Genomic DNA, 27,016 nt, shown 5'->3' with positions numbered 1-27,016 from the left:
CTTGCGGTGTCGGCAGAGTTCACTGAATCGGTGTTTTTTAAGTCTTCAGCTGGCACTGTCAGACGGGCAGACCTGCTTAGTCTGCGTGATCTATATCAGCGCCTGTTTGCCAGTGCCTGTCGGACCGCCGTCGGCAACAGCCGTCAGCACTATGTCTGCATATCGGAACTACAGCGGCCCACAAGCGGCAGGACTCACCAACTATTCTGCTTTAACATAACATAACACGACACGACATAACACAACATCACAATGAGAACAGGGCATTCATCCCAACAATGCTCGCCATTTTCCTGACTAAATTGTACCTAGTGCTCTGATTTACCTCCAGACTAGACAGTATCTAACACCGTATCAAGCCTGGTCTTGAAAACCCCCAGAGTTTCTGGCTGTCCTACGTGACCCGACAGGCTGTTCCACACATTGACTACCGTCTGCGTCAAAACAAATTCTTCCTGATGTCTGTACGAAATTAACCTTTGGCTAATTTATCAGAAGGTAAACGCGAGGCTGACTGCCTAGACGGGTGCGCCGTAGCCCATTTTCACACGCCGCGGTCACTCCCCTCACCACTCATTCCTTCACTCACTCCCCACCACTCACCACTCCCACTCCTCACAACTCACCACCACCACTCACTACCACCACCACCCCACTCACCACTCACTCACTCACTCACTCACTCACAACACATCACAACACACACTACCACTCACACACAACACACACCTCAACACTCACCACACACACAACACACCTCACACACACACACACACACACTCCCTCACATACACACACACACACACACGCACACAGACACACACACACACGCGCACACACACACACACGCACACACACACACGCACACAGACACACACGCGCACACACACACTCACACGCACACACGCACACAGACACACAGACACACGCACACACACACACAGACACACACACAGACACACACACACATAAGGAACTGAGCAGGGCTTACGGGTGTTGGGTGTTCTAGCCATACAGGGGAGGCAGGGCTGAACAAGCCCGTTAATACCATTCTGTACAATACCTGTGGGGCTCCACGGGGCTCTGTTTGAACAGCCCACCTCAAAAATAACCTCTGCATTGTGCACATTTCAAACGCATGTATGTGAAGCATGTATTTGCATACCTGGATCTCACATGTAAAATGGGGGGGAATTTCCACACCTTGCTTTCAGTGTGGCTTACATCTCTGTTCAAAGATGTGACCAATGAGCACTTAGCAGAAGGTCCAGATGGCCAATCATTAGAGGAGAGTCAGTCAGCTTAATGCAGCCTTAAAGAGGAAATATACTGAGAAGACCTTTCCTCAAAGCCCCCATCTGGCTCTAAACTCCAACAAATCCACATTTCCCAGTGACCTTCGGTACGGACTTACTGTACATCGCTTTGCATTACATTACATTGCAGGCATTTAGCATATGCTCTGATCCAGAGTCACACTGCATCCATTTTACAGCTAGATATATATATATATATATATTGAAGCAATGCAGGTTAAGTGCCTTGCTCAAGGGTACAACAACAGTGTCCTACCTGGGAATTGAACCTGCGACCTTTAGGTTAAAAGATAAGATAAGAGAAGATAAGATAATCCTCTATTAGTCCCACAGCGGGGAAATTTGCAGTGTTACAGCAGCAGAGGGGATGGTGCAATAGCAAGGGGAGTGAAAAATATAACAGATATAATATATACAGACAATATACAAACAATATGCAAACAATGCACAGTTTGGTACACTTTATATTATTATATTGCACGAGTGGATTGCACCAAAAAGTGAGTGGGTTGCACATGAGTGGTGTGTGTGGTCTACTAGAAGCAGTGCTGATTGTAAAGTCTGACTTTACAAAGATTGTAAAGGAAGGACCTGCGGTATCTCTGGTCCTAAAAGACCAGCTCCTTAGCCAGTATACTACACTGCTGCCCATAAAGATGCTTTCGATAAACGCATCCGCCATATAAATGTAACGTAATGTATTTCCCAGGAAGGTCCCGTGTCTGGTTTTTTTTTTTGGAGTTTGGGGACTCCAGCGAGGCTGTAGCGCGTTTCCCTCAGGTCTCGAGTTACACACAGGTGACATGGACAGGTAGAGACCCTTTTATCCCACACGGTCATTATCCAGTGCGCAGCCCCGCTTTGTGATGCGTGTAAAAGCAGACGCATGACTGACGGGTTTCAACTCCGTGCACACGATACGTCCCCATTCATGCGATGCGGGTTTTTTTTCCAAAGATTAAATCGCACGCGATCGGATCTCCCGCTAGCTAACTTTACCTGAGAGAGCACACCGCATGCGTTACTGATTTTTTTGGGGTTTATTTTTTTGCATGTTCTTGCATGTTTGCATGAACTGCGATCAGCGAGACTTAAACACGATCGTGAGAGTTTTCACCCATGCGCAGCCTCAAGAACAAGGAGCCGTTCATCTGGAGGAAGGAATTTCACGCGCACTGTTTCAGCATCGCTTCACAAATCGCGGTCGGGCGCGTCGAAGCCACGGCAAATGCCACACGTGGCGTGAGAGCCCTTCAACAAACAACGGGGCACAACATCCCCGAGAGGAACAGATCAGCTGGGCTCTCTTTCCAACAGAAGAGATAAGCTCACATTCGCCCCGGGCAGGGGTGACAGACTCCAGTCCTGGAGGGACTGCTTTTCAGAACGTAAGTGCTTAAAGTCAATGATTGGCCAAAGCACCCACAGTCCACACCTACTCATTGGAAGGAAACCACAAAGACCTGAAGAAACTGTGGTCCTCCTTTGATAGTGACTCAAGTCAACCTGTGGAACAGTAGGTAGTAGGTACCTCCTACACTTGCTGATCTGTCTCCCTGTTGTGGTTCACTTGTAACCAAATGTACTGCTGTGGATATATACATCCTTTCAATCAATCGTGTCCCAGATAAAAAAAAAAAAACACTTTTCACTCAGTTTGGTGAAAAATGTCCTGGCAGATTGGCAGGTCTGTCTGAGCAGTATCCTCGATCGTTCAGTTCAGCTTGAGATGAGTTCCCAGAGATTTGCCTGCTGCCGACTGCTGCTGTTGTTCTCTGCAGTCCTCCGAAGCTCTGATCTGCTATGTTTTGCTAGGTTTTTACCTCTGAAGGGGGCAGTTTGCCATTGCCGAGTTTTGATTTAGAAGAAATAAAAAGAAGGAAAACTTAAAGAAATGTTAAAGAGAAAAAAGTTAGAAAAAAAAGTTCAGTTAAGGCCTTGGGCTGATGGTTTCAGCCAGGCCTGCTCAGCCATGTTGGCCGTTTGGATGTGCAAGTGGCTCCCCCTGGTGGCTCCCCTGGTCTGCTACCACAGTTTATCCCCATTCAAGTCACTTTTTTCAGAGTTATAATGGACTAAAATGACAATTATGTTACAAATAATATGTCAGGTTGCAATCAATGTGTAAGATTCTGCGGAAGTTAAGCTTTAAAAATGAAAAAAATTGTCCCTCCTCCTTTAAAAAAAAACCAGAAACGTTTGTGATTACATTCAGAAAAGTTTACCATTGCTTTGCACTTAAAACTACTTTTTGACATCAGCAGTACAGCTTCAACTTGGAAACAGAGACCATTCTGACACACAGTTAAGAGAAGCCTTTATTTATATGGTCCCTCACAATCTCTATGTGATAAGGTCTAATTTCCTGTGCTATATGTTAAGTAATGTACATGTTTTAATAAACATAATCTAGTATGATTCATCGCGTCCATGGCAACTGAACCAGTGTTGTGGTTCCAGTGAAGGATCATGAAATCCTGTTAAGCAACGGTGTTTTATTTTACTCTTATGCCTGTCAGGATCTTTTTAAAATGTCCCACACAACAAAGGAAGTACGATTTAAAACAGCAAAAATATTACCAACTGATCATCAGTTTTTTTTGCAGGAATGAATGAATACATTATTGTATAAGCAAATTTTTATTGTGCAAGTGAAAATACTACCAACAATATTTTAAGCAACACAAGCTACTATTGTAGATAGTGCATATCTACGAAAAGTTTAAAGTACAAATCCCAAAGCTGTCACAGAGACTGCCTAGACTGCCTGTGGAATAGGCTATGGCCATGTTTTGATAGTTGTCAGATTTGTGTCAGACAGCAACTTTAAATATAATTAAAGCCCTTACAGAGATACCTCATGGTCCCTATCCAAGGTATAAAAGCTTTTATTATTTTCTCTCTGGTAAAAGAAAGATATTCATTCAGAGTGGTGATGTGGACCGTGGACTGGTCCTAAATGCCTGCAGGAATCCTGTTGCCTTGTCATATTCATTACATTGCATTACGTTACAGGCACTTAGCAGACGCTCTTATCCAGAGCGATGTATTCACCACCGACAGTCACACAGTATGCTCTGTCTCCATTAACAACACTGCAGTATATAACAATGTATTTTTGTTGTACATCCTTAAATGGATTTGAGGTTCAGATTGTTCCTTGTGGTCATCGGCTCTCTGGCGAGGCTGGAGAAACCACATCCTCGACAGAGCACCAGTGTGGCTTCACAAGCACCTCAAGAGTCATTGTTGGTCCCAGCTGTCCAACTAAAGGTCACAGGAATTCATGGAAACCAGGTCACCTTCAGGTCCAGAGTTCGAAGCCCCTGATGTAAAACTTTGGGAGGTCGTTCCTTCCTGAAGACAAGCACACTGGAGACACGGGGCCTTGCCTAGTAAGAGCCCTGAGCGACCGCATGAGCCAATGGGTGAGCAGGTGGGGATGTCCCTATGACATCACTTCTTTTTTTTACTGCTATACTGGAACACTTACAAATAAATGATGTAAACTTAGGTCTCACTCCAATCGCTTATTTCATTCATCCTTGTCTCCTCAGTCCTTGAGAGGTCCCAAACACCAATCGAGGTCAACTATCGTTAAGCACATTCCAGTCTGTTTAATGCTGCTTGGAAGAGAGAGGAGAGAAGGGTGAGGAGACTCTCGGAGGAAGCTTCAGTGAGGATACACAAGTGCCGCCTTTGCAGAAGTCATTTTTTTGGAATGCTTGACGTACGAATGATCCACCTGTGGATCCACCTCTCCACCTCCACTAAGCCTGTAACTGATGTGGCTTCAAACGGACTCTTCGCTGAGCAAGGACGTCCCATTTACCTAACGCAAGTCCCCTCGATACCACCGTCCTCGTATACCAGAGGTCCTCAATCTTATCCAGAAACGGCCGGTGTGGGTGTAGGCTTCTGTTCTAGCCAAGCCGTGACAGACCTGATTCTACTAATCAAGGTCCTTAGCAAAGACTACTCTAGAGGTTGATTAGTAGAATCGGGTGTGTTACTGCTCAGTTGGAACAAAATCCTGCACTCACACCGGTCCTTTCTGGATAAGACTGATACACAAACCCTGTCGTATACCATCCCTGCATCTCTTATTTGCGTCCTCCAGTGGGTGGCGCTAAGGAGCGAGGGAAGGACATGAGGAAGGGTGAAGACACACACCCTCTGATGAAATCGCCTGGTACCGCTCTTGCCTCCCACAGTTGGTAGCTTGTGGGTGTTTTCTATTTTTGACACACTGTGTTTATTAAATGTATATCAATAGTATATATATTGGAAATCCCAACACAGCAAAATAAATGGGCTCTCCTTGACAGAACTATGGAATGGGGAAATAAAAATTTTAAATGCAAGACAATTTACACATCAGACCTTTAATCCGATTGGTTATCGCACCAGGTTCCCCCATCACTCATGGTCCCTTCCCCAGCTTGCCTTCCATTGCTCAGCTATCCCAGCATGCCTTGCGTATGTAAAGAATCGCCTCTCACTGGAAATAATGGGGACAATGTCATCACCATAGAAATATGCTTCTCGTTGAAGGATTTGATGCTTCACCTGAAGATGGAAGGAGTGAAAATAAGCAACTGGAATGAACCAAAACTGTGGGCACACGTAAAACGTAGAGTCTCTAACCCACAGTACTGGAAAATGTTTATTAAGCAATAACAATGAGTAACACATACATTTCTGCTTAAAAGGACAGACCTCGTTGTGGGAGGACTGTATAAGCTCACTCAGTTACTGAACACTGTCTGCACTCTTGGGTTCAGGGGATTCCTTCTTGTGATTTCGCTGATGATTTTTCAAGGTCCACAACTGACTGAACTTTTTTCCACAGTCGGTACAAGTGTACGGTTTCTCCCCGGTGTGAATTCTCTGATGCCGCATTAAACTGTCCACCTGTCTGAAACTCTTCCCACACTGTGTACAAACATACGGCTTCTCTCCTGTGTGGATCATTTGATGTTTTCTAAAAGTTCCAATGGCTTTAAAACTCTTTCCACATACTGTGCACGAGTATGGTCTCTCTCCTGTGTGAATTCGCAAGTGTGTTCGTAAGTGCTCTAACTGGTTAAAGCATTTCCCACACTCTTTGCAAGGATATGGTTTCTCTCCTGTGTGCGTTCTCTGGTGTGACCTCAAGTGTTCTAACTGATTAAAACGCCTCCCACATTCTGAGCAAGAGTGCGGTTTCTCCCCTGTATGAATACGCTGATGAGACTTCAAGGATCCCAAATGTGAAAAACTCTTTCCGCATTCTGCACAAGAGTACGGTTTCTCTCCTGTGTGTGTCCGTAAATGATTCCTTAGAGTTCCTAATTGACCAAAATTCATCCCACAGTGTGTACAAGAGTACGGCTTCCTTCCCGTGTGAATTTGATAATGTGATTTTAAGTGCTCCAGTTGATTGAAGCATTTACCACAATCTGCACAGGAGTATGGCTTTTCTCCCGTGTGAATTCTCTGGTGAGTCTTTAGGGTTCCCAACCGCCCAAAACTCTTTCCACAGTCGGTGCAACTGTACGGTCTCTCTCCTGTGTGAATGCGCTTATGAATGACCAGGCTTTTTGATCTCTTGAAATTCTTCCCACAGTCTGTGCATATGTGCTGTTCTCCTGTGTGAACTAGCCGATCTTCTCTTAAGCTCTGTGAATCCCGAAACGTCTCAGTGTAGGGAAACATTTTGTTATCGGGTTCCGCACAGCTTTGCTCACCAGCTTCTGTCTTAATTAGGGTGTCAGCGTGTTGCTCACGCTTAATATGGTTCAGTTCTTCTGTCTCAATCTTTGTGATGTTGTACCTTAAGCTGGTTCCAGGAGTCTCTTCCGCACTTTTGAACCATTCGTTGGTTTCGCTTTGTGACGCATCTCTGTAATGTTGGGATTCCCGTAGGTTTTCCTGAGTCGGGCACTCCAATGGAGAGCAGCCCAGTTCTTCTCTCTCTGTCTTCATCGCACCAGCTTTCACAACAGGTAAATAAATCCCTTCACTGGAGTCGAGCGACTCCATGACCTCACAATCCTGTGGTTTTTCAGATGACAAATATTAAAAACCACACAAACAACTTGTGTATGTCATCTACTATCCAGATCATGTCATCTACTATCATGTGTCAAGTACTTGAGTAAGTCTGTTTTCATTATTTTATGCAATTATCCAGCGATGCTCCTCTGTCTGGTTTGGTCATGCAAGTCCTTATGACAACTTCCTGGCTCTGACCAGTCTTTGACCTCTTCCAGAGCTTGCACGGAGACTCTAACTTTCCAAAGTAATGACACGAGGGTTTTAAAAAGACAAAAATAAGAGACAAACTTTAACAACAACCCCACTAACACGACAAAAATCTAACTAGCAACGTTCACTTGGCTGGATTTGTTTGGTGTACTGGCAAGTTTTATCTGATGCAACCAATTGTAACGGAGATACTATGCAACATACTCCGAGATAGCTCTCCAAAATGTATTAAATATAAACAGGCAATTGCACTTAAACATACTTTATATTTAGAATTTAGCAAAAAAGCATAATGGTTTTGAACGCTCGTGGCTAGCATTTGCTATCTGAAATATAACGTTATAGCATGAGATGCAGCAAAACACGAGAGTAACATCTGGTTTAGTCAAGAGGTCATAGTTTTAATATTTACACATCGTGTTTACGTTATGGTAATCTTGAGAAGAACTCGGAAGCAAAAATACAACTTTTTCATCGTTGTCCGCGTTATCGGGGTATCCCGCTAGTGAAGTTGGTTTATAGTTAGCCAAACATACAACACCGGCAAGGCTATGTAACAATGCTCACACTATCTAGCTACCTAGATAACAGCAGTACAAACGTTATACGGGGGCTAATGCTTACCTTACATTTTAGGACGTTCTTCTCTGTATCTTAACTTACATTCTCACTGATTAAAACTGGAAAATAGACTAAATGTTAAATAAATGGAGCGGCCATTCTGTCCGATTGAAACTCCTCGCTAAGTGTTGTCGAACCCTGCTCACCTACATTAGTAAGGAAGAGAGAGATTTGGAAAGAGCGGGGGGGCGGGGGGGTATATCTTTCCCGTGTTGCAGTTCTGCAGTTTGGCACGCTGAGGATTGTGGGAGTAAGAGATGATACCTTTTCTTAAAGAAGACGTCGAGGAAATTCCATTGCTCCAAAGCGAGAACCACCAGCTGATCACCAACACAGTTTTACAGTTCCTGCATGAGTCAGGGCTGTATATGAGAGTATGAGCTGCAATTGTTAAATTTCTATCCTGTGGGGGGCAGTAATACGCCTAGTTGCGTCTACACTGCCGAAAACTGACAAGAAGAAGAAGAAGAAGAATTCCATTGCTCTCTGCAGGGCTCAGACAAACGTTGGTCAGCTCATAAATTTTGCTCAAACACAATATGACATGCTTATTTACACATCACGTGGGGTAATTAAGTTTCCACATATGAAAACATGGATCGGAATCTTGGAATTTTTGTCATAATTCTTTACCTGACCACACGCACCAAAAAAACAAACAAACAAAAAAAAAAAAAAAAACATGGGCAATCTGTTGATTTGGAGAAATAAATAAATTAAAATGGCCATTTGGGACCCAAAAAAATGTAAACACCACTGTAATATGGTACCTGTACCCCCAAGACGCAAGATGAGAAATCGGAAACTCCAATTACAGGTCATAAAGCCAGGAAATGTAAAACTGTACTGAGAGTCGGGGTGAACTCTGTACCCCCTCTTAAATGCACATAAGAGAACCACTGATACCACAGTACCCTTCAGCTTTTATTGAAGCAGATACATTTGGGGAATGTATAGCTCATCTACAGATCAGAGAACAGGTCTTAATAAAAAGAGTAATCAAACGTAAAACGGCATTTTTCTTATCACCATCTAGCTTTCATTCATTCATTTTGGAAATGCACATAACATTTTTACTTCAGTCAATGCAGATAAGTTATCCAAACACTTTGCAACAGACCCACATTTTATTCAGTTAACAGGTCTGTGGCACATTCACAGTGCCAACCAATTAAAAACTTTTTTGTCACTATTAACAAGAAAAAGTGGATATAGTGTACTCACACAGGGGAAACAGCACATGGTAAAAAAAGAAGCAAATATACAGACTTTACAGGAAAAGCAGGAGAACGCAAAACAGTACCAGCACTCTGAAAACAAAAATAAATGAAAGATACCTGATAATTCTACCAATAAGTGAAACCAGGCAATCATAAATGATCATTTTACACTGGGATAAAACAAGGACGTTCACACACATTCACAGTGATAAAGAACCTTGTCGCTCAGGAGTGCATTTTTGAGTGGAATTTAGGACTGAAACAAAGAACACTTATTTCCCTTTTAAAAGGAGGAAACAGGACAAGTTCACCATTTGCTTTGCACTAAAAACAGCCATTTTCACTTCAGCAGTACAACTTAACCTCTGAAACAGAGACCAATCTGACAATTAAGCCTTTATTTACAGGGTCCCTCACAATCTCTAAGTGATAAGGTCTAATTTCCTGTGCTGCATGTTAAGTTACATATATATTTGAATACACATAATCTAGGCACTGCATCGCATGCATGGCAGCTGAGTCTATGTAGTTGGGAAATTTCAACAAAGTAAAAATTAAACCCTGTAAAGGACACAAAAACAACACCAACACTGGTGTTTCATTTTACTCTCATGTTTGTAAGAATCTTTATAAAGTGACCCACACAACAAAAAAAGAAGAACAATTCCATATGGAAAATATATTGCCAATTGATTATCACAGTTTAAAAAATGAAAAAAAAAAAAAAATTTCTAACAGAATTTAATGAATATACTCTCCTGTTTGTACAAGGGCAAATTCTATTTACAGGATTCTATTTATAATTTTAAGCTACACCTCTATTGTAGATTGCATGTACCTGGAAAAGATTGTTAGTCTTGTACAAGTTGTGGAAAGTTACAGAGGTAAAAATCCCAAAGCTGTCACAGAGACTGACTAGACAAGTGGAATAGGCTAAGGCCATGTTTTCATAGCTGTCAGATTTGCACCAGACAGCAACATTAAATATCGTTAAAACCCTCACAAAGAAGCTTCACTGTTCCCAATGCCTGGGTAAAAAGCTTTGATTATCTTTCCCTGACATAAGAAAGACATTCAATCAGAGTGATGATGTGGACAGTGGACTGGTCCTAAATGCCTGCAGGAGTCCTGTTGTCCTGTTCTATTCACCACGGACACTCACACAGTGTGTTCTGAATGCTCGTAGCCGGCATTTGCCATCTCTGGAATACAACGTTAAAACACATTACACGGAGGAAAACACGCTTGAGAGTAATATGGTTTGGGCATATTTTAATATTTACACATCGTGTTTACGTTATAGTAATCTTGAGAACAACACAAATACATCTTTTTCCTCGCTGTCTGCATTATCTGGGTAGATAACGGCAGAAAAAACGTTATATGGGGGCTAATGCTTTAGGCCATTCTTCTCCATCATCTTAATGTACATTCCCACAATTCATAACTGGAAAATAGACTAGATGTTACACTGTGCGGCCATTCTGCCAAATTTCAACCGCATGATAAGCCTGCTCACTTAATTTAAATTCCATCAGGCCTTTGGATCAACAGCTGTGAGGGTGTGGTCACATGGTACACACACCTGTAGACTCACTCGAATAACACACAGATTTGAACAGACAGCATAAGCCTGGTCACAGACCGGGTCATTCGCCATTTCTTGTTTCTCGTGGTGGCAGCGTCCATTTCATGACTGTAGTTGATTTTGAAAAAAGTGTTCGTTTTTTTTGGTAAAAACAGCAGCTCCATTAGTAAATGGTTCCTCATGGGTATCTAGTGTCTGGTAAGACTGGAGAAACCACATCTGTCACAGAACACCAGTATGGTTTCATGAGCACCTCTATGTCATAATTTTTTAAAGCAAGGGTCAATTTTGTTCCCAACCATACAAAAGTCTTTGACCCAACTGTCTAACTAAAGATCACAAAAATTCATGGAAACCAGGTCACCTTCAGGTCCAGAGATCGAAGCCCCTGAGGTAAAACTGTGACAGGCTGTTCTTCTTCCTGAAGATAAGCACACTGGAGACACAGGGCTTTGCTTAATTAGAGCCCTGTCTGGGCTCTAACTGTGAGTGAGCCAATGGGTGAGCAGTTGGGGATGTCCCTATGACATCACTTCCTTTTGTATTGCAATACTGGAACACTTTTTTTTTTTTTTTTTAAAGAAACTGTTAAAAAAGTTCTGGAACGAGTCAGATACAATCCAAGTCCGTGGTGCTCGCTCTTTCGCCACAAACAGCACTTTTATTGAGTGAGCCACCCAGCAGCCCCACATACTAGAATAATTTAAAAATAAACGATAAAATAATGACACCAACTGAATTTGCGTACACGTATGAGTCTCCTGCAGTACCAGAAAATGTTGATTAAGCAATAACAATGAGTAACACGTACATTTCTGCTTAAAGGGACAGACCTCACAGTGGGAGGACTGTATCAATTCACTCAGTTACTGAACACTGTCTGCACTCTTGGGTTCAGGGGATTCCTTCTTGTGATTTCGCTGATGAATTTTCAGGTTCCACGACTGACTGAACCTCTTTCCACAGTCGGTACAAGTGTACGGTTTCTCCCCGGTGTGAATTCTCTGATGCCGCATTAAGCTTTCCATCTGTTTGAAACTCTTCCCACACTGCGTGCAAACATACGGTTTCTCTCCAGTGTGGATTTTCTGGTGGTCTCTAAAAGTTCCGAAGGCACCAAAACTCTTTCCACATACTGTGCATGAGTATGGTCTCTCTCCTGTGTGAATTCGCAAGTGTGTTCGTAAGTGCTCTAACTGGTTAAAGCATTTGCCACACTCTTTGCAAGGATATGGTTTCTCTCCTGTGTGCGTTCTCTGGTGTGTCCTCAAGTGTTCTAACTGATTAAAACGCCTCCCACATTCTGAGCAAGAGTGCGGTTTCTCCCCTGTATGAATACGCTGATGAGTCTTCAAGGTTCCCAATTGTGAAAAACTCTTTCCGCATTCTGCACAAGAGTACGGTTTCTCTCCTGTGTGCGTGCGAAAATGATTCCTTAAGGTTCCTAAATGACCAAAATTCATTCCACATTGTGTACAAGAGTACGGCTTCCTTCCCGTGTGAATTTGATAATGTGATTTTAAGTGCTCTAGTTGATTGAAGCATTTACCACAATCTGCACAGGAGTACGGCTTTTCTCCCGTGTGAATTCTCTGGTGAGTCTTTAGGGTTCCCAACCGCCCAAAACTCTTTCCACAGTCGGTGCAACTGTACGGTCTCTCTCCTGTGTGAATGCGCTTATGAATGACCAGGCTTTTTGATCTCTTGAAATTCTTCCCGCAGTCCGTGCAGATGTGCTGTTTCTCTGTCGTGTGCACTATCTGATGCTCTTTTAAGCTCTGTAAATGGCGGAAGGTCTTACTACACACAGTGCAGAAATATGGGACCCCAGTGGGGTACATCTGCGGATGTGTAGCAGCCTGGGGAAACCACAGATGGGATTCACTCTGCACCGTACCAGCAGCATGTTCACCAGGCTCACAGACAACAACTTGATCTGGTTCCGCACAGCTTTGCTCACCAGCTTCTGTCTTAATTAGGGTGTCAGCGTGTTGCTCACGCTTAATACGGCCCAGTTCTTCTGTCTCAATCTTTACGATGTTGTAACTCAGGCTGGTTCCAGGAGTCTCTTCTGCACTTTCGAACCATTCGTTGGTTTCCTGTAGGTTTTCCTGAGTCGGGCACTCCAATGGAGAGCAGTCCAGTTCTTCTCTCTCTGTCTTTATCGCACCAGCTTTCACAACAGGTAAATAAATCCCTTCACTGGAGTCGAGCAACTCCATGACCTCACAATCCTGTGGCTTTTAAACCTACAATGATCAAAAACCACACAGCCAACTCGTGTACTGTCCCGATGTGTCAAGTACTGGCGTGAGACTCCTTTTGGTATTTGATGACTGGGTGAAATTATCCAGCGACACTTCTCCTCTCGCTGGTTTGGTCATGCGAGTCGTTATGACAACTTCCTGGCTCTGACCAGTCTTTGATCTCTTCCGGAGCTTGCACGGAGATTCAATCTTTCTGAAGTAATGGCACATGGGTTTAAAGACAAAAAAAACTTTAACAACAGGCGCATTAACCTGACAAAAATGTAACTAGCAACATTACTTAGGCTCGCTTTGGTAATTGGTGTACTTTGTTGGTAAGTTCTAATTGATGGAACACACTCCAGTAGCTAGCTCTCCAAAAAGTATCAAATTAAATAGGTATTTGAAATGTTTATACTCGGCATATTTACTTAAGATTTAGAATGCTGCAAAAAAATGGCATAACCGCTAGCATAATGGTCTCTAATGCTCGTAACGTTAGCCTAGCATTTGCGCTCTCTAAAATATAACATTATGATATACAGCAAACAAAACACGCTGGACAGTAATATGGTGTTGGCATATTTTTAATGTTTCCAGGGCGTGTTCATACACTATAGTAATCTTGAGAACAATTCAGAAGAACAAATACAACTTTTTTCTCACTGTCCGCGTCATCCGCATAACACGACTGCGAAGTGGGCTTGTTTGCTAGTTAGTCGAATATATATCACCAACATTTAACTACCGAGCTAACGACAGTAAAAAACGTTAAACGGGGGCTAATGCTTACCTGACATTTTAGGCCATTCTTCTCCGGCTCTCCAATGTCCATCCCACTCATTAAAACTGGAAAGTAAAGAGTTAGGCGGTCAATCTGTCCGATGGAAACTGCTTTCTAAAGGTTATTAGACTAAACGTCGTTCACTAACTAATATTCGTAAGCATGCAGTGTGCACAAGGTCCATGGATGGAACTGTGTAATATCCGTATGCTTTGATAAAAGACAGGAATTTTCCCCCTTATTCAGATTATGTCTGTACGTGCGCCAACACGTAAAAAATGAAGCGAGAGGGGAGACAGCAGGCTGTTGGATTAGCCGATGAAGGAATTTTTACAAAATCTATTGGACAAATATAGCCGAAGTACACACAGTCCAACGGTTATTCATCAACGGATTATCAAATGTAACTGTATACCATCCCACAGTGAGCTATACCTTCCCCTTGTGCAGTTCTTTATTTTGGCACGCAGAGGATTGTGGGGGTTAGACTGGATTATTTTAGTCAGCCAAGACCCTTTCTTAAAGAAGACGTGCAACTCTTCTTGCAGCGCTCTCTGCGTGTTTTTAGCTCAAGCTTGTGCAAATTGATGTGTAAACGAATTGAGCTGTACAAGATGCCAAACGTGCAACGTTCAGAATTCAACAGTGTTATGCGTTGGACGCTGGCCATACAGATTTACTGCAGACTGGTTCGTGCTGTATCCCGATCTGTATCTCAGACATAGTCTTAATCGCGACAAGAGTCTGTTTTTACTGCATATCGAGGTTAAACCATTTCAGATATTAACAACACCCTGTTTGAAAGCAATGTTTCCAAGTATTTGGGCACCGATTAAATATTAGTTTTGCCTGTGTACCCTTGCTTTCCAAATAGAATTCAAGATTCAGTCAACCTTTCAGACATTTAAACATGTCAAAAAATTACCCACGTATTCTATGGTTGAGTCCCAGGAGATCACACATCACAAGGCTTCCTACTTACTCCAACTGATTTAATCACCACCACACTTTATATTTAGCCAGCAATTTGATTTTTAAATTTTTATTTTTATTTTTAATTTGGCATAATGGCTGTGCCCAGACAGACTTTTGGTCAGCTCATAATTGTTGCTCAAACACAAAATGACATCATGTAGGGCACAGAAGGTTCCACCTGCAAAAGATTCCAATTCAGTTTTATATAATTCTGCACCTGACCATATGCACCAAAAATCATTGTAAATCTGGTGATTTTGAGGGAGAAAAAAAAAAACTTAACCACTGATACCACAGTACCTCCAGCTTTTATTGAAGCAGATACATTTGGGGAAATTCTAGTTCATCTACAGATCAGAGAACAGGTCTTAATAAAAAATAAAAAAGAGTAATCAAATGTGAATCAGGATTTTTCTTATCACCATCTAGCTTTCATTCATTCATTTTTTGAAATGCACAAAACATTTGCACTTCATTCAGCACAAGTAAAAGTTATCCAAACATTGTACTCAGAGTAAGGATCACTAATAATGCAACAGACTACACTTTTTTCAGTTAAAGGTATGTGGCACAGTCACTGTGCCAAATGAAAAACTTTCAACAGGAAAAAGTGGATATCTCATAATCACACAGGAGAAACAGCAGATGGTAAAAAATAATGCAAATATACAGACTTTACATGAAAAGCAGAACGCAAAACAGTACCAGCACTCTGAAAACAAAAAGAAATGAGAAATACCTGATAATTCTACCAATAAGTGAAAAGAGCAATTATAAATGATAATTTTACACTGGGCTAAAGCACGGGAGTTCATACACATCGTGATGAAGAACCTCACCACTCGAGAGTGCATTTCTGTGTAGAATTTAGGACTGAAACCACAACATTTTCGGAAGAAAGATGGCTGCACTCAGGGACTCAAATTGGACACATTCTTTTTCAGTTCTGCATTGCCTTGCTTTGGTATCACTCTCATGTGTATTGCACGGGATTTTTTTTTTTTAACTATAAGCATGGGCCATACAGTCATACATCAAGTTGCTTTTTAATGCAGGGGAAATGCAAATCACTATAGGCGCTCGTAGAGAAATTTCAAAAAGCACAGACACACCCACACAAACACACACACGTAAGCACGCACACACACACACGCACGCACATACGTACACACACACGCACAAAAAGCTGAATCTACTGATATTTTACCTGTACTTTCTAATCAGTGTTTCTTCACACCCAGTCTATTCAAGCTTTACCAACTTCACTCCGATTATATGAACATACAAAATGTTTTACTTGTGCTCCTTTTTACCTGCAGAAACAAGACAAATACATGTTGAATCACTTAAAACATCTATGGAAAGTCCAGCTTTGGAAGCACGTTTTGTGGCAGAGAAATCTCGCCAAATAAGGCAAACGCTCCAAACAGAATTCCTGATTTTAAAAACTTTAAACTTTAACGCACAGGATTGGTTGCACTGTTTGCCTTTATTATTACAGCTGAATACAACATATCAAAAGTCCGCTTGGCTACACTGACAGCCAGCAGCCATAACTGAATTCAAAATAAATGAAAGTACTGAATGTTCATTAATAGTATCAATGCAAACCTTTACAAATTGGCAATGAACCGATCGTAGACTGATTGTCAAAGATGTCACAGAACACGTTTTGGGCATAAAAAAAACAAGCCTGCATCTTTCAGCAGCAACAGTAAAACAATGGAATACTTTTTTTCTTAAATCTTTGGACATTTTCTCAAAAAGAAGAAAACATGAAATGAAAAAACAATCATTTTATTCATCACATGTACTGCTCAGAACCTCGTTCCTCTTCCCATCCACAATGCCTCCTTTTTCCGAAAAGCAGAGCTGATCAGCACAGGACATAGAGGGCCCGCCTTGACCAATCACACAATGACCCCTTCCGTGACCAATCACACAATGACCCCCCCATGACCAATCATACAATGACCCCGCCACGACCAATCACACAATGATCCTGCCTGACCAGTCACACAATGATCCCGCCATGACCCCCCCATGACCAATCATACAATGACCCCGCCACGACCAATCACACAGTGATCCTGCCTGACCAATCACACAATGATCCTGCCTGACCAGTCACACAATGATCCCGCCATGACCCCGCCACGACCAATCACACAGTGATCCTGCCTGACCAATCACACAATGATCCTGCCTGACCAGTCACACAATGATCCCGCCATGACCCCGCCATGACGAATCACACAGTGATCCTGCCTGACCAATCACACAGTGATCCTGCCTGACCAATCACACAATGATCCCGCAATGACCAATCACACAGTGATCCTGCCTGACCAATCACACAATGACCCCGCCATGACCAGTCACACAATGACCCCACCATGACCAGTCACACAATGATACCGCACATCCCCAGAAGTCATGTTTTGTGATCAACAGTTAAACGGGTAACTCACGGTTAAAAAATCAGGAGTTTTGCCATTGCTGGTAGCAAGGCTCATGTTTGAAGACAGTTTTTTTTTCTCATCCAGATTATTTGACCTGAATCACTACCAGCACAAACATGATGTGACCACAAAATGGTTCACAATGAACTTATCTGCTCAAGAAACTATTTAATGTTGAACAAAGAAAATTTTATAAAATATGTACATTTTCACATGAATATAAATGAATAGCAACCCCAACTGCAATAAAAAGAGTCCATCTACAATAAAATATGCTGTACACAGAAATATAATTCAGCTATCAAAGGGAAACCTACTCAACTCCGTTGAACATAAAACAGCAAGATGTCTACCTACAACCCCTATCTGATATTTTGTACATATGTGTTGAGTTGGCCTTGACTTGCCAACTGTCACTACCCCTTCTTGAGCTCTTGACCGACAGAGGGAAACACTGCCTGCCTGAACAGAAGCATCGGGACAGAAGGTAGGGCTATCGGGTCAGAGCAGACCAAATTAATATTTGTTCCACTGCATAGAGTTTGGAGGCTGTGTGGAAAAACACACACACTCCAGTATCTTAAAACTAAACTACAGCTACAAATAAAAACGATATGTTTTTATTACATTTTTTAAAAGTGTGTTAAGGAATACACGTTCTTTCAAAAGTGCTCAAAGAAATCAGAAAGCATGGCAGGCACACAGTCACTGGCAGCTGGGTGAAGTGGGAACAAGTCAGAACGACTGGTGCTATTTCCAGGCCAAACGTGAGCTTCTTTCACTGAACTGAGGAAAAAAACAAAACAAACAAAAACAAAAACACAAGCCCTGTTATTATGCTGAGGGCCGTCTTTGGTTCTTTTTCATTTTAGAAACATCCATAAGCGTCGTGCCACCTTTTTCCAGCAGGGGCAGCGCTACTCACTGCTGTTCTTGGCCAGGATGATCCAGAGCAGAGGTGAGCATGTCTGTCCGGTTTTCATGCCAACTTCTGGCCTTAATGACTCAGTTAGCCCATAACATTTTAAACTACATTTTAGATTGGCACACGAATGACTGTTTTTATGTGTCCCTCTATGAGTGAACCAGTGTTGGGGTAAACAGTCAGTTAGCTCATATAGCCAGGGCAATTGGTGGAAACAAAAAGCTGCGCACACACCGGAACTGCCCACCTCTGACCCAGAGTAAAGAAATGGAAGCTCATTCCAACAGGAAACAGTCCTTCAAAGGCTCTGGTTGCCAGGGTTACATGGAAACACCAACAGGAATTCTGGAATTCAAGAGTCTTTCCGCTGTTCTCAAGATAATCCCATATTCCACTGACGTCATGGTAACAGCGGCAAACAGTGATATCACAAGAGAATCCTTCCCATGATTCGTCCATCTCACAAACCCTGAATATACATGTAATTATACTTTTTTTTTGTGATCCAGTGCAACTGGAATAAAGTTTTGGGCCAGGAAGAGAGACACAAATCGACACAGAGCCAATGACGTTGAGCCAGTTTGGGAGAATTTGGATGCTCGTCTCTGTAAAGCTACGTCACACCGGCCTTCAAGAACACAATAAAGGGGAACACACAGCAAGATAAGCTCCTGTCTCCACTGCACTGAGGATGTAGCGTCTTTCACTCTGGGAAAGCTGAGAAAAAGACAATTACTATGAATCACAAACAGGAAATACAAAAGTTATAAAAGAGACACCGAATTTAAAAGCATTAGGAAAAATGACTGGCTTCTGACATCATAAAATGCCGGAAGCGATCCATAGTACAGTGTGAGAGCCTGGGGCCTGCCCCCCCCCGTCCCCCCCGTCCCCCCCCAGGGCACGGCGGGTTCACTGCTCCTCACTGACGGCGCTCTCCAGGTAGTACACGTTCACCAGGTGCCGGTTCAGGTGGCGTCGGTACTCCACCTCTACAGGGAACGCGCGGTCGCAGAAGATGCAGGTGTGACTCGTGAGTTTGGAGGGGGTGTGGCTTTCCTCCACCGGCGCATGTGCCATCTCAGTCTGGGAGGGGCTATCTTTATTGGGGGCGTGGCCTATTTCTGTGGGGGCAGGGCTTTCAGTCATGGGGGAGTGGTCTATGTCAATGGGAGTGGGGCTTTGCTCGGTGGGGGAGGGGCTTTTTTCAATGGGGAGGGGCTCTCAGTGATGAGGCTAGTGCTTTCCTCTGTGGGCGAAGGGCTCCGGTCTGTGAGGGAGGGGCACTCTTCAGTGGGGGAGGGGCACTCGGTGGGGGAGGGGCTCTCTTGTGGGGGGCTCCGGTCTGTGTAGGAAGGTAGTCCTGTGGGGAGGCACTCCTTGGTGGGGGAGGGGCTCTGGTCTGTGTAGGAAGGGTAGTCCTCTGTGGGGAGGGGCATCCTTGGTGGGGGAGGGGCTCTGGTCTGTGTGGGAGGGGTAGTCCTCTGTGGGGGAGGGGCACTCTGAGGTGGGGGAGGGGCAGTCCTCTGTGGGGGAGGGGCACTCTGAGGTGGGGGAGGGGCACTCCTTGGGTGGGGAGGTGGCACTGCCGTGGGGGTGGTGCTGCCCGTGAGGGTGCCCGTGGGGGTGCCCGTGGGGGTGGCGCTGCCCGTGAGGGTGCCCGTGGGGGTGCCCGTGGGGGTGGCGCTGCCCGTGAGGCCGTTGAGCCCGGAGTCGTCGCTGCCCTCGGAGACGCTGTCGCTGATGTCGCTGCCGTCGGGGCTGTGGATGCCCTCGTCCTCCTCGCCGTCGCCTGGCGTGCTGCCCGCTCGGGGCAGCTCCAGCGGGGGCAGGGCCTTCTTCCCGGGGGCCACACGGGCGGGCTGGCTGGGGGAGGGGCCCCCCTTGCTGCCATCCGCCAGCTCCAGCTGCTGGGGGGCAGAGCAGTCCTCCGTGGCTGCCCCCGCCCCCGCCCCCTCCGGCTCCTCCTGCCCTGAGCTCGGCCCGGCTAAAGCCCCCATGCCCTCTGGGCTCTGGAGCCGGTCCGCCGTCTGCTCCTCCTCCTCCTCCTCCTCCTCCTCCAGCACGAGCCGGAACTCTGCGACCGGGCTGCCGTCTTTGCACAGTGAGGTCCCAGCATCCTCCTCTGCGCCCTCGCCGGTCGTTTCGGGCTCCACCGCGGGCACACCCGGGGGTTCGGGCGCGGCCTTCTGGCTCCGCCCCGCCGGGCGTCTCTCAGCCTTGCGGCGCTTTGGCGTGGGGGCCTGGCTCTCCGCTCCCTCGCTCTCCTCCAGTCGCCTCCTCTTGCTCCGGGTGGCCGAGGCGGGCTGCTCCCCTCTCCCTGGCGCTGCCGTTTCCACGGCCCCCGGCTTCCTTCTCCCCACTTTGGTCTTCGATTTCGACTCCTCCTTCGGGGGTTCTTCCGGGATCTCGCCCTGAACCCCAGGTAGCGCCTCCGTTTCCATAGCGACGTTCCGCTCCGTCCTCGCCCCCTTCTTAGTCGCGTTCTTCCTCTTTCCGCCGCTCCTCTTCTCTTTCTTCACCTCCGCCTCCCCGGCGACTCCTGCGCTTCTCTCCTCTCCCGGGTCCGACGGGGCGTCTGACATCGCCCCGGAACTCTGCTCGCGTTTCGGCCTCCCCGCCTTGCGCTCCGCCCGTCTCCTCTTCCCCCCGCCGCTCTGATCCGCCCCCTGCTCTGATTGAACAGCCTCCGCCTGCGCCTGCTTCTCCACCCCGCCCTTCCTGGCCGCTCCGCTGACCTTGGCGGCCTTCCCGCCAGTCCTGTCTTTCCTCCTCTCCGGCGCGGCCCGGTCTCTCTGTTTCTCCGTCTTACGCTCCTCCCCTTTAACCGCGCCTCCTCTCTCCTGGAGCGCCTCCTCCCTGTCCGCCGGAACGCTCTGCTCCCTCCTCTCCTTTCCGGCGACGAGCCCGCTGCCGGTTTTACCGGTCCTCCTGATGGAGAGGTTGATGGGCCCTGAGGAATCCTCCTCCTCCTCCTCCTCCTCCTCCTCCTCCCGCTGCCGCCGCTCCTCTCGGTATCCAGCGCCTCCGCCGCGTTTCTGCGGCTCCTCCTCCTGCTCCTCCTGCTCCTCCGCGATGGCCGCCGGGCCGCTCCGGGCCCTCCTCCGGCCGGCGCCCCCCGCGCCCGCCTCCGGGCCCTTGACCCGCAGCCGCACCTTGGACACGTCCATGGTGATGTCGGCGCTGCCCGGGTGGCGGGACTTGACGTGGTACTGCAGGTTGCACTTCTTGGAGGCGGCGTAGCTGCAGACGGGGCAGAGGAACTGCCGCGGGTTCACGTGCAGCTCCACGTGCTTCTTGTAGTTGCTGCGGTCGGCCGTCTTGTACGGGCAGTGCGGGCAGCTCAGCGGCTTGGGCCCGCCGTGCACCTGCCGCACGTGCCGCGTCACCTCGTGCTGATTGGCCGCCACGTAGCTGCAGTTGTCGCACTTGAACGGCTTCTCGCCTGGACGGGGGGGGAGAAACAAGAGGTCGATACTCAAAATCACATTCGGGGGGGGCCCATTCTCTTTATTTTAATGGGGAATACTGGACTTTCAGACCATAAATGTCTCTGGAGGCCCCTAGTAATATGGCGGGGTTACTGTTGAACAGCGCCTCCTCCTATCAGCTGTCAGAAAGCTCTATACGCGCCTGTGTTTCTGACAGACCCACATTCTTCTGCCTCTCTGGCGGAGACATTTAGGGTCTGAGAAAAGATTCGTTTCCATTCGATCCTCATTACGCACAGCCCACGGTCACATGCAGGGAGGGGAACAGCACGACGATTTGGGGAAGCTACAGGACGCAGCTCCACGGTACACGGCTGGGTGAACCGGCCCACACACACACAGTCATACATACCAGTTTACCGACCGCTCCGCTGGGTGCATTGAACACAGTGGGGGGAGAAAATGGAGGGAGTTAGCATTAGCATTAGCATTAGGAAGAGTTAAAGCGCAGCAATGCTGTGTGCGATGTTCAGACCGATCCGCGTATGCAGCAGGCCTGTCCTATTCCTCTCTGACCTCTCTGGCCTCCTTTCTAGCACACAATTCAACCCGTTTGCTGGCCCCTCTATGAGCCCCTGATCTGAGGCTTCAAACACCGAACATTTCCACCTCCGGCTGCATCCACGCTCAACGCGGCTCTCATCCGTGGTGAATTAAGCACAGAAGGGCAGAAACCCACTACAGACCGACTACAGACCGGCAGAAACCCACTACAGACCGGCAGAAACCCACTACAGACCGGCGGACACCGCAGCCCTCCGGGGCTGGTGTGTGAGATCCCCGGTGCAGGGCGTACAGTACGAACGTTATATCATCACCGCTGCACTACAAGCGTTCCGCAGGTTCCACAGGTAAGAAACGCCGCTCACCTGAGTGTGTTCTCATGTGCCGGGTCAGGTGGGTCTTCTGAGAGCTCGTGTACTGGCAGTAAGGACAGTGAAACGGCCGTTCACCTGCAGGAGAGAGAGGAGGGTTCAGGTGCACGTTCCACTCACCGCACACCTGGATTAGGGAGCACAGGTAACTTCCAGGCGCTCGCCTTTATTACCGCTCAAACCGCAAGAGCAGAGGAGAACAGATTTGCGAGTTTAAAGAAAGGAACGAAGAAAAGATAATATGCTCCATGTCAAAATGAAGTTCATGGATGAGGGGATGAGTGGGTGAGGGGCGTACCTGTATGGGTGCGGATGTGCTGCACGTAGTTGTTCTTGCGGTCGGAGAAGTAGCAGCACTCCGCGCAGGTGTAGAGCTTGCTGGGGAAGTGGTTCCTCATGTGCTTCTTCCAGTGGTACTGGCTGACGGTGGTGTAGGTGCAGATGGTGCACCTGTAGACGCGCTGGCTGTCCCCGCCCTTGCTGTGGTGCTTCAGGTGCGCCAGGTAGTGGTCGTAGCGGTTGGTGTTGTAGCCGCAGCGCTCGCAGCGGATCACCCCCTTGCTGTGGACCGCCGCCTCCCCGGTCGCCGCGGCGCCCGCCTCCGGCCCCGCCTCGCCCTGCGGCTCCTCCCCCTCGGTGGCCGCCACGACCGCCAGCTTCTTGGTGCCGTGGACGCGGATGTGGCGCACGAAGTCCTCCTCGCTCTCCGCCTGGTACTGGCAGGGCTTGCAGTGGAACGGCTTCTTCTTCCGCAGGTCTTCGCCGGGGGGGGGGGCCCCCCGCTTGCGCTTGGCGGCCGCCGGGGGGGCGCCGGCGAGCTCCGGGTCTCCGGGCGGGGCCCGCTTCCTCTGCCCGGCCCCGGCCCTGCCGCTCTGCTCTCCTCCTTCGTCCTCCTCTTCCTCCCCCTCTCCCGCAGGAGGCAGCGGGGTCACCGGGTGCAGGACGGCGGTTTGGATCTCGCCGTGCTCCTTGAACTCGTACCCCAGCAGGCTGTCCTCGTCCTCCTCCTCCTCCTCCTCCTCGCTGTCCGTGTAGCTGCCGCTGCCCACGGTCTTCAGCTCCACCATCTGCTTCTCCTCCAGCCCGAAGTCGCAGGCTCCGCCCTCTGCCGTTAGTGCCACGTTAGCCAGCATGACCAGCTGGGGCACGGCCAGCGCCTCGCCCTCCATGGGGATGCCCACGGGGGGGGCGAACATGCACACCACGGCGGGGTGGACCGTCTGCGCCATGCTCCGCTCCTGTGTGTGGGGGGGGGGGGGCAGGGACAGGGGGGTCAACACGTCTCCCTTTTTGCTCTGAGCACCTGCTACGTCCTCTCAGGGACAGTAATGGCTGGTCATTGTCGTAGCTTGTTACCTGTATGTGTGTACAGATAGTGGTTCAGGATGAATGCGGCTGCTAAATGCCCAAGTTTTCTTTTTAAAAAGTCATGTAATTTGTGATAAGCTCCTGTGGTATCATCATCACCATCACCATCATAATCTCCAACCCACTCTTTTTTTTTTTCAAATGTATGATAAGGAAAAAAAAGAAAAAATTTTGCAGGGGAAAAAAAACAGGCTGGAGTCATGAAAAAGCATCACCAGCCTAGCTCAGCCAGGCTGTTTTAAGGAGAAACAGACTGCTGAGCATAAGTCAGGACAGTCAAATTCAAATAAAAGTGTCCTGAACCAGATTAACTGATAAAGCTGAATGAGGGGAGCCTGAGTACGCCAAGCTTTTCTGCCAAAAACAGGATAAAAACAGACCGACGTTTGGAGAACTTACTCTGCAGAGTCCCGTTCACCTTACTGTGAACCACCTTATTGTTCCTTACTTTTACATCCTTTGTTTTCATCATGAATGTGCTTTGTAAAAAAAAAAAAGCTATTCACTCTTCTTATTACTAACATTATTGTCTCTGCCCTACATTAGTTTCATCGGTGTGAGGTGGTTAAAAATAAAAATGCAATGCAATTTTCTGAAATGAGGTAAAATTCCTGGCTCATTTCAAACGCACTGTCGTTACGATTTAAAAATAATAATAAATAGTGGTAGTTTGGGTGATGACATTCAACTTTTTTTCTACTATAAAGGTCATCTTTACGGCCCAAGAGATGGCAGCACATACTGAAATATGAAAAGGGAACTAAATTCAGACCTTAGAGCATTTCAAAAAGTTACGTTTCGATTACACAAATAGACGCAAAGAGTTTGTATGTAGTGCAATTTAAAAATTTGTAAGCTAACATACTGTTTAAAGAATTTCATTTAGCAGCCTTTCTTAGTGTTGCAGGTCTTGTTTAGCAAGACAATGATTTGGTTGACTAAAGTCCATTACAGAAGCAAAGATCTTCCAAGGAAGGGGTGTAAATACATATAAATAAGTTTAGCCTCTTTCACCTTTAAACAGAGACACTTTAAATGTAAACAATATACAGCGTAATTTATAAATGAATGTAAAATAAACATTAGGTTACTCTCAACGTAACAATGGCAGAAAACCAAAAGTCACTCAAACGACCCCCTTGATTCTATCAATCAAGACAGCTCATGAATTACGTGCTTCTTCCGTTCCTATATTTATTTTATTGTGGGCATTTCAGTTGCCCATTTAATTTCGTAAATGATCCGTCTAGGCTATACTCCATATTAGGACAGAGAAAATACAGTTCTGAAAAATTCAACAATTCGGACGTGTCCATCCAGCTAGATCATTGTTATGATCGGCGTAAACTGTTATTTAAAGTACAGCAACGTTCATAATTTCACTAATTAATGGACAGCTCATTTCAGGACAAACCCGATAAAACACGAGAAAACATTTAATGAGCCATATCTGACGGCTAACGAAATATATTTAGCTGCAAAGAAACGTCAATACAATCCCCTCTACTGATAAGGGGCAGTGGTGAACTTCGTGATCGGCCATTTTAAAACAGCAGCACCAACCTGCGCTCCTAAGTTAGAAAGAGTTTCATTAAGCAGGGGGATTAACGCGACGGAACTCGCAACTTAGTTCATCAGCAAACAAGATTATCAAACGCTCATTATGCATGTCCAGCAATGAAAATCCAAAACATTTAACAATTGAACCGTTCTGTGACTTTAGATCGAATGTAGCTGCTTAACAAGCTGTTCGTCTAACTAGCGAGCTCATGGGCTATGGCAAAATGAACTTAATAAGCTAACATCAGTTAGCTGTACAAGCCATTTAAACAACATGGCTGCTCGCTAGTTTAAGTTTAACATTAAACATATCTTCACATCAACTTCAATTGTAGTACTAAAAAGCAATGCTTCCCTCGCATTTCACCAAATAGCACAAGGTCAAACTTTGTTGTCTTTCGGAAAGTGAACTGACTTTGCTATCCTGCGTAACATTACCTAGCTCGGAAAATCAGAATATTGCCACAGTTTTGTTTTACGGGGAGACGTTGCTCTGGCAACTGTTCGTGCAGTGCTAATTATCCGGAGGTGCAATCGGTTGGGAAAAAAAACTTCTGCTTGACTGCATGAGTTAAATCGCTGTCCAGCCATCCTGCTTTCTGACCAAGGCCCAATCCAGTGCACACTAAACCAAAACTCCGAAAAGGAAACACACAACTATCTGTCCGGAAAAGGAAAAATTCTGGCTTGTACTGAACAAAGATAACATTGTATGCAACAAAGATAAATCAAAACGGTGCAGAAAGCCACTTTCTAGTAGTTTGAGGAAATGCAGTAATGGCACACCCCAAACTTTCTGGAGAGCGTGTACGAGTGTTAGCCGTGGTCCTGATCTGCGCGCTGGATCAGCCCTGGACAGCGCCTCTCCCTTTTCTCAAAAGTACCCTCCATTTTCAGAAAAAAAAGCCAAGGAAAGTTTCACTTTGGCGAACGCCGACATAAAACCGCACGCCGCGTTTGCCTCCCCCGTACGCCACACTTACCGTCGATACGCACCTTCTGTTTAGAAACTTTTAACAAAATATATTTGCACTTTTTTTCCGCACTGTTCGCTTCTAGCCCTCACATTCCAGCACACCGATCCGAGAGCAGACAATGATGGGTGACGTCACCGCGCACGAGCGTCACTGCCCCGGCTTGGAAGTTCCCTATTTGACAACAAGGAAGTCTTAAAACAAATTAATTTTGCACTAACTTAAAACCGTGCGTTTTCATTGTATGCAACATGGTACCTTATCGCATAATACTGCCATTCATCGTTTGGGTTGTCCATTTAAACCCCGTTTACATCAAGCTTATAACATTTTTGTAAGGCGCCACATGGTCCAAGTTCTTT

General features: G+C 46.2%; 2 protein-coding genes across 6 annotated transcripts; both read right to left on the bottom strand.

Moving 5' to 3' along the window:
- Window positions 1-3,616: 3,616 nt before the first annotated feature.
- On the bottom strand, window positions 3,617-14,493 carry LOC135255918 (zinc finger protein 501-like). 5 transcript variants are annotated; one of them, XR_010330314.1, is made up of 3 exons: window positions 14,034-14,493; window positions 11,004-13,454; window positions 9,098-10,608 (listed from the first exon to the last, which is right to left on the bottom strand). XR_010330314.1 is itself a non-coding variant. In XM_064337733.1 (2 exons), the coding sequence occupies exon 2, from the start codon at window positions 7,338-7,340 to the stop codon at window positions 6,069-6,071; it is 1,272 nt and encodes a 423-aa protein (XP_064193803.1). In that variant the 5' UTR covers window positions 7,341-7,590; window positions 8,190-8,339; the 3' UTR covers window positions 3,617-6,068. The 5 variants fall into 5 exon arrangements, 4 of the variants coding, with proteins under 4 accessions (XP_064193803.1, XP_064193804.1, XP_064193801.1 ...); XM_064337733.1 differs by lacking the exons at window positions 9,098-10,608; window positions 11,004-13,454; window positions 14,034-14,493 and adding exons at window positions 3,617-7,590; window positions 8,190-8,339; XM_064337734.1 differs by lacking the exons at window positions 9,098-10,608; window positions 11,004-13,454; window positions 14,034-14,493 and adding exons at window positions 3,617-7,352; window positions 8,190-8,339.
- Window positions 14,494-15,288: 795 nt separating this feature from the next.
- LOC135255929 (RE1-silencing transcription factor-like) lies at window positions 15,289-27,016 on the bottom strand. The gene is made up of 5 exons (XM_064337760.1): window positions 26,664-27,016; window positions 23,051-23,990; window positions 22,747-22,830; window positions 20,077-21,831; window positions 15,289-19,504 (listed from the first exon to the last, which is right to left on the bottom strand). Exons 2-5 carry the CDS (start codon window positions 23,979-23,981, stop codon window positions 19,299-19,301), a joined length of 2,976 nt encoding a protein of 991 aa, XP_064193830.1. The 5' UTR covers window positions 23,982-23,990; window positions 26,664-27,016; the 3' UTR covers window positions 15,289-19,298.

Source organism: Anguilla rostrata, chromosome 5 (genome assembly GCF_018555375.3).
Source record: "Anguilla rostrata isolate EN2019 chromosome 5, ASM1855537v3, whole genome shotgun sequence".
Lineage (NCBI taxonomy): Eukaryota > Metazoa > Chordata > Actinopteri > Anguilliformes > Anguillidae > Anguilla > Anguilla rostrata.
This window is presented reverse-complemented; position numbering and strand designations above follow the sequence as displayed.

What these genes read in the sequence shown, in the direction of transcription:
- LOC135255918 (XM_064337731.1), bottom strand. Translation starts at nt 13,216, where the DNA reads ATGGAGTTGCTCGACTCCAGTGAAGGGATTTATTTACCTGTTGTGAAA.
- LOC135255929 (XM_064337760.1), bottom strand. Translation starts at nt 23,981, where the DNA reads ATGGCGCAGACGGTCCACCCCGCCGTGGTGTGCATGTTCGCCCCCCCC. An exon ending in GCACATCCGCACCCATACAG is followed by an intron (nt 22,831 to 23,050) that starts GTACGCCCCTCA and finishes TCTCTCCTGCAG; the next exon opens with GTGAACGGCCGTTTCACTGT. An exon ending in CGGGCTCAACGGCCTCACGG is followed by an intron (nt 19,505 to 20,076) that starts GCAGCGCCACCC and finishes CCACAGAAATAG; the next exon opens with GCCACGCCCCCAATAAAGAT.